The 7,953-nt window shown below is 35.7% G+C and overlaps 1 protein-coding gene across 1 annotated transcript; it reads left to right on the top strand.

Moving 5' to 3' along the window:
- Positions 1-6,381: 6,381 nt before the first annotated feature.
- LOC147517569 (uncharacterized) lies at positions 6,382-7,271 on the top strand. The gene is made up of 2 exons (XM_086593634.1): positions 6,382-6,780; positions 6,897-7,271. Exons 1-2 carry the CDS (start codon positions 6,490-6,492, stop codon positions 7,269-7,271), a joined length of 666 nt encoding a protein of 221 aa, XP_086449760.1. The 5' UTR covers positions 6,382-6,489.
- Positions 7,272-7,953: the final 682 nt, after the last annotated feature.

Raw genomic sequence — 7,953 nt, 5'->3', positions numbered from 1 at the left:
AGCATATGTAAGTATTTATCCTTTCTACATTTAAATGTGTTGAGCTTGTTGTTATGTAAGTATATATACATGGGGTGTCCTTATTTGGTTGTGCTTGTTGTTTCAGGAACAAGTGAAGTCTGTTAAAGAAAGGAACGCTATTGAAGCAAGCATTAGGGGAGAGGAAGATACTGACGAGGTCATAGACCTTGAAGGTGATGTACTAGTTGAAGTCTTTGGGAAGGACAAAAAAGGGCGTACTCGTGCTGTTGGCTCTCAAACTCACCTGCACAAGTTGAACATGCTGCGGTTGGTGAGTACTTATATAACATCTCATTTTTTTATATATTTAATAGTACAATAAAAAAATAATAATAAATAAGATAAAAATAAATAAGATAAAAATAAAAAGGATAAAGATTAGAAAAAGATAGGGTAAAGAGGATAAACCCCATTCTCTATTTTCGGGGGTTTTCAAAAAGAGGAGAAACAAATATAGGAGTTTGAATGGAGAAAGATTTTTACGGAGAAAAAAATATATAAAAATAAGAAAAAAGAGAGAGAAGGAATGAACACAGAGAGTTGGGAAGAAGAAGGGGTGTTGGCCGGTTTTGGTAATAAATTTTGTTTACGAACCCTAATCAATTTACTTGTCTGCACTCATATTTCCTGGTTTTGTGTTCTTCAGAATAAGCATTGTTTCACAAATGTCTTTCCATCATAGTTATTAGCCATGGTTAGATCATTTGGGGAAAGAGAGACATAATCATCCTTTTATAAACAATAAGTCCTTTATTCCTCGATCTGTGACTTTAACAAGGCTGACAAGAAGGCTGCAGTGGATGTGGCCGCATGGATGTTCAATGTCACTTCTGTTGGAATCATTACTGTTAATAAAGCTTTAATGGCAACATATGGTTTTGGTTTTGACGTTAACTGGGTTGCATTTGTCCACTACAACGTACGATGATGACTCTTGTTCTTCGGTGGCTGCACCATTGGCTGAGCTTCTGAAATTTGTGCTTGTTTGCCAACTTTTTATTCGGTGGAATTATGTGGGATTTTATAAGGTCAGTATTCTTAGTTTACTATATATATATATATATATGCTCTGCATTATATACCACACATTGTCAAGCTACTTATAAGATGAATCTAAGATAAAAGGATCTGTCTTGAAGACTTGACGTTGACTCAATGAGTTGATATTTAAGAGTTTTCAATATCAAAAGGACAAAATAATAACTACATGTGTTTGTGATTTCAGCTTCTATGTATCAAGGGCCTGTATAAGTATATTACACCACATAACTGGAGCTTTCCTTAAAGCCAAACTTCGGTGCTTATTAAAATTAAAGAAACTACTATTTTGTTCTGAAGTCTTATTTTTATTGGCTATGTGATTTAAATTCTTGACTGGGGAAGACAAACCAATTAGGATAAGGCTTCCATTAACATGTACAAGGTTTGATCACAAATTGCATAAAGCTAGGGGGAGAGTTAGAATTTTTGTAAAACATGAAAATGTGAGTTTTATAAGTCTTCTTTCTAACTCAATTGGTCTAGTCCCATTCCGAATCTTGTGGAGACAGTTATGATGTCTGGAAGTTTGGTTGACAGAAAACAGTGCATCATAATTCCGTTTCTGCGCCCTGTATTCGAGCCTAATTTTCACATATTTAGAATGAGGTTGAGTATTTTTGTAAAACATACGAAAGTAAGTTCTGTGTGTTAGATTTTCAACGTAAAACGCCTCGATACATTTGGATACCTGTGGAAAGAGTTGTGTCATTTGGAAAATAGTCCGTCAGAAATCTAGTTTGTTGAAAATTAAGATTTATACCGTTTTCGACTTAAGTTTTATTCTAGATGGGCTGAGGTTGGGACTTCGAGTTCTACATGAAAAAGTAAGTCTACATACCCTAGTTTCTAAATAATTAAGTTACATGTCATTTGGATGAATGTAGGAAAAACTATAGCATTGACAAGTTGGCTAGAAAACCTACCGTGCTATCTTTTATGTGCACGAACCTGTTTTGGGAAATATGTCTAGTAATGAACTAAGAGTCTTTTAAACTTTTCTTGGGTATTTTATATAGTGTTCGTAGCCTACTTTTACACTGTGGTTTTATTTGGAATTGACATAGTTCATAAGATCGTTCTGGAGAATCGAAAGTAGAGAAATATCCATTTTTGAGCTTTTTGGACTTAAAGGTTCATAGTGTATCTCTAGGGATGAAACTTTATGTATATGATAGTGGGAGTATTTGAAACTTATTGTATGTGATTCTATATATTATAAATTGTTGTTTTCATTAAAGGCACATACAATGATATTTATATTTATTGGTTAAGAACTACGAAGGCTTGATTCTAATCTTGAAAGATTTGGATACGTAGGCAGCTTTAAGTAAAAGTGTAGCCACCATATTATATATTATATATTAGTTTTAGTGATAACTATATGACTACAATATTAGTATTAAATTGTGTACGTGATGGTGGTTGTTTAAAATGTATTCACAAGACATTTAACTAATACGCTATTCCTAATTGAACCTTTTGATATCTATGATTTATATAATGGATAATGAGGTGAGTTGATTGGTTATTGTGTTTAGAATCTTTATTAATGATTCTATTGCTTGAGACGATGTTTATTTTATAATGAAAATATTATAATAAATGATAACTCTTGAGTGTTAAAATCCGGTGTAAAAGTGTTCGGTGAAAATTTAATGTGTCGCCCACATCTTTAGATCTCTCCACGCCTCTTTGATGAAAAGAAATATTTATGACTAATGATGTCATGTGAAAAGCCGCCTTAGAGAGGAACTAAGGCATTCGCCTTGTGGGTAGGCTATATTCCTTGAGTGTACGGGAATGTAGGTCTGGATTCCTTGAATGTGGTAGGAATGACGTAAGGTATTCATTGAATGTGCCATGAATGACCTGTTAGTATTATGATGGGTATTCCTTGAATGTGGCGGGAATGACCCAAGGTATTCATTGAATGTGCCATGAATGACCCGATATTTTGTTATGCCCAAAAGTGGCTTTGTGATTATGTGTATGGAAAGCCCAGAGATGGCTGTGACTCACAAGTTACGAGTTTACAAGATGAAAATATATTTCTTGGAGGCGATATCCCCGCTTGAGACATATGTCTTGTAGTGGTAATCGGTGTGAGTAAGGCATACAAATATGTGTGATTTGGCAAATGTGTGAAGTGCAAATCGTGGAGTAGGAACTAAAGGTTGGGCTGTGTCTTTTAATAAATGAGTCAACGAGATAATTAATAAGCAAAGTAAAATATTGATTTTACGTGTGATGGAGTTATTGCATATGAATATTTATATATTATGATGTATATGAATGTTAATAAGCAAAGTAAAATTTTATGATTTTAATAAATGATGTATATGTGATGGGGTGACATGAATGTTAATATTGATGATATATTATGTCAGATTGTATATTCTCATGGGTATTATGAGAGAAGTAGATGTATGAATTAAATGTTTAGGTTTGGGAAACCTAACTTTATTTTGCAGGAGGGTAGGACTTAATGATATTTTGTGTGGGGACGATGCCCTACCCTTATACAGAAGGGGATATAGGTAAGATTTAATTCAATTACTAAGTTATTAAAATGAGTTATTATCATGAGTTAATCGAATGGATGTCTTGTTTGGGAAGAAACTATGCCGGTTGAAATGACGGAACTACCTATCTTCCAAGTTGAGAATGATTAAGTTATGGGTACATATAAATTATTTGTTTGAATAATTAAAGTAGGGAATTGTTTTTATGTTGTTGGTCTACTCATACCAGCAAATTCCATTTTTGCTGACCCATGTTTGTTTTGTTTTGGCAACGTGGGTGTGTTCTTGGGAACATAGATGAATGCAGTAGATGAAGACGCTTGATTTGGATTCGCTCTTGGAGTCTTACTGGTATAAGTTTTGATTTGAAACAGATGTAATGAATTTGTACATTTAGAGTTGTTCTTTTGGTTTTAATTTGATCCCATAATTTAATATCGTGCAGTGGTTGATAATGGGTTATTAAGGTTTTGTTTCATCCTAGATTTTCAAAAGATGGAATAGGGTGTGGATAATTCCCTATTTTTAATTTTCTGGAAATTTGGACTGTAACAACTTACTTGAAAAAGCATTGGCATCATCTGCTAGTGCTAGTCCCAACATCGAGAAAGAGTTGGCTGAGGTTAAAGCTTCCATTGCCAGTTTGACTAACTTATTGTTGGTGAGTTTGTAACTTATACAATTAGGCATACATATAACTTGTATTTTTTCCCTTACATGTGTTTTCTATTATCACAGGCTCACATTGCACCGGGAATTGTCCCCCCACAGTCTGCGATGAATACACCTCATGGTTCAAACTCACCACATCATCGATCTCCAATGTCTCCTCAAAATTTAGCTTCTCATTTTGATGCGACAAGTGCTCGTGTAGGATTGTCTGACCAGCCTAGAGTTACCCTATTGGATAAAGAAGGTAATGAAGTAGCCAAGGGGTTTGTGGTGACCGATCCTATGCACAAAGATATTTGTCATGGCAGAAGAGTGCTTAGAAGTGAAAAAAAATATCAATATTGAGGAAGTGTTTATAGGTGATGCGTTACTCTATGATGGTCCCCAAGATGAAAATAAAACCCTTCATGATTATGTTGCTGGAGGGTGGTTGATTTGGGCTAATGGGCGGTTAAAATATGATTAAGAATGGTTGATTAGTGCTAATCTTTTTGGACATATTGTTTAGCAAATCATTTTGGACATATGGGTTGACATAAACATTAAGTATGGTTAATGTTCTAGTTATAATTTAACAATCCTTTTGGACATATGGGCTGACAGAAGAATTAAGTATGGTTAATGTTTTAGTTTTAATTATGTAATCTTTTTGGACATATTGGATAAGGGTTCTAGTTGCAACTTGTTGAACTTTTTTTGGATATATGTATATAATTTTCATTATTGTTGATTGTATTATATATATGCTTGTTTGTTTTATAGGTTTATGAGTTTTCTAACCCCTTTTTAACTCCGCCAATGCAAACTTATAAAATTAAGTTTTTGCATTGCCGGTTCCGAGCCCGAATAAAGGAGGAGGAAGAAAGGGGTCTCTTGGAAGTCTAGGGTTGGTGATCCATTTCAAAGGTAAACATGTCGTCTGGTTTTATTGGTATTTGTTCAGTATATAGACTTTTGTACTCCTTTATCATTTCTTATTACGATTTAGTTTTTAAATTGAAAGTACTCTTTTATGATCAGATTGATGGTTTGCCAACAATTTGGAGGAATAAATGGAGTATGTTTCTATACGAGCGGAATTTTCGCTACTGCAGGTAAATATATACCTCCTAAACTTTGTTATAAGTAGATCCCTTTAATATTGTAATACCCATACCATTCTTTATCTTCAAAGTTGATGTATGTCTAATACGTACTGATTTACAGGTCGTAGTAACTGCAATTGGTATAAGTTTAGTCGATAAAGCTGGAAGATGCTCTCTTCTTGTGGTACGTGGTAGTAATAGCCTCTAGCTCAGAATTTTCTTTTTCTCAAGGTACGTTCCTACACTCCTATTTTTTTTCTTTTTCTTCTCCAGCCTCTCTACTCTCTTCTTCTATTCTTCACTTCTTCTCCTCTAGTTCTCTCCTACTTTTTTTTTTTTTCTTCACCAACCTCTCTCCACTCTATTTTTCTGTTCTTCACTTTAGATCACTTCTCCTCTCCTACAAAGAAAAAGGACCATGTTCCCTTTAGGAACTCAAAGCTCACATATCTTCTCCAGGTAATTATTTCATACAAGTTGGAATCCCCTTGTACTTTTGTATTTTATGTTTTATTGCCAGTATGACCACGAGGTTGAATTAATTTGGAAATTGCTTGGAGAAATAATTTATATAGTTATCATAAGTTGGACTTAAAAGAAGGGACAGACAACCCCACAAGTCCAGTAACGGCAGATGCTATGCTGTCAAAGGCGGCATATTTTAGTTAAACTGAACAATTTTGTTGATTGTTGCAAAAGCGTCGCTTGAGCGGGACATGGGAAACCTAGCACCTCGCTCCTGAGAACATAGCTTCCTTGTAAAGGAACATGGGATGATAGAATAAAGCACTCAAGAGGAATGCATATGCTTGATATAAATGAAAATGAAAAAAGTTAGCTCTGTCTTAGAGCATCTCTAGGTGGTGGTAGCATACTCTTCAAATTTGAAGAATGCTACCACACAATTTGATAGCAAATTTCGACCAACTCTAGGTGGTCGCAAATTAAATGGTGCATAAAATTTATTGGGGACCCACCTGCGCGACATTAGTAATGGCGTGGATCGCCCATTGTCGTAGCGACGTGTCTAATCGGCGCCCCAAGACTAATGTCGCGTGCTGTGTTTTATTTAATGTCGCGCGACAGTCGGACTTTTGTCATTTTACAATTTTTTTTTCAACTCATTCACTCTAGTTAGTAGGAAAAAAATGAGTTCCGACGACGAATCCGTCTATAATAACCAAACACGATGGAGTGGTGGCGGTGAGGAAGAAGAAAACAGTGCATACATTTGGGATAATCCCAGTGGTGATCTAGATGATGAACCAACCACTTCCGGAGCTGGAAATCAAGGAGCTGAGGCTGACGATCCATTGCTGCTTCAATATCAGCAAGTCGATTTTGAATTTCCTGCGGAGGCTATTGATTTCAGCCATCTTAGGCCGGTGTCTAAGAGGTTTCATGAAAGGCATGTCTCAAGAGTTGTTCTTGAACAACAGGTATGTATTTTAATTTCATAAATTAGTAGTAGTAGTAGTTAATTTTAGTAGTTCAATACAATACGTATATTTTTATTTTTATTTTTTTAATTTTAGTTTCATTTTGCGTACATCAGAGATGTGTTATGTATCGGGTTCGGTGCACTCCACGTGCGCTTAGGACGTGGTGGGATGATATTAAGAAAGTCGGTGCACTTGACCATGTTAGAGATGCAATTTTAGCGACTCCTTTTGCTCATCTAGTTGACATCCCTTACAATAAGACTGACATTCAGGGAGTTATTAATGGTTTAGTTGAGAGATGGTGGGATAGTACACATACTTTTCACTTCCCTCAGGGAGAGTTGGGCTTCACTCCATTAGATTTTTGCATGATATCTGGTTTGAGTATAGGATTAGGTAATCCGTTGAGATGTAGCACTGAATTCCAGAGTGTGGCAGAATGTGCAAGCAAGCGTTCTGTATCTGCAATATTTGGCCTTCGCAAGTAGACTGAACCGTACAATTTGATAATTGCATCACGTAAATGCCTCAACGCCTGGTTTCCACTTTGCTCGAAATGTATAATTGATCGTCAAGTTGATCGACATTAATCGTGCCATAACCAAGAATACGCGAAAGTCGCAGCCACCTTGACCAGAGGATCTATACCGTGGTTTACCAAAGATTGTTAACTTTAGGCTGAAAAACTTAAAATGAGTTTGAATATCGTTGAAGATGTGAACAAATAAAGATTTTTCATCTAAAGCGCCGTTTGAAATCCTCTTCGAAAGACGGACGATCGACGGCGAAGTAGTTGTTCTTCAAGATTTCCAAAGTCAGAGCATATTTTCTATGTTTAATTTTTCGACCCTTCTTTGAACCACCATGTGGTGCCTTCGGAGCATGTACTTGTGCTTGTGCAAGTACAGCCAAAGTGTGTTTCATAAGAGGCATGGCATTAACAAATTCTTCATCAAGACTATCTACCGAGTCTTCCGCTGGAGGAGATGAAGAAGAAGACGACGATGAAGATGAAGATGAAGATGAAGATGAAGACTTAAGCGGAAATATCTCATATACTTCATGATCCATTTTTTCGCAATGTGTGTGTTGTTTGTTAAGGATTGATGTGAAATGGTTGAGTTGTTTGATACAAATGTTTGAGTTGAGTGTGTGTACAATGAAGAAGGA

The sequence above is a fragment of the Coptis chinensis genome, chromosome 2 (assembly GCF_015680905.1).
Source record: "Coptis chinensis isolate HL-2020 chromosome 2, ASM1568090v1, whole genome shotgun sequence".
Lineage (NCBI taxonomy): Eukaryota > Viridiplantae > Streptophyta > Magnoliopsida > Ranunculales > Ranunculaceae > Coptis > Coptis chinensis.
The sequence above is the reverse complement of the archived record's forward strand: the minus strand, read 5'-3'. Positions and strand labels throughout refer to the sequence as shown.

Excerpts from the sequence above, each read along its gene's own strand:
- LOC147517569 (XM_086593634.1), top strand. The coding sequence starts at position 6,490 with ATGAGTTCCGACGACGAATCCGTCTATAATAACCAAACACGATGGAGT. Across the intron at positions 6,781-6,896 it reads GAGTTGTTCTTGAACAACAG|AGATGTGTTATGTATCGGGT; the intron begins GTATGTATTTTA and ends TGCGTACATCAG.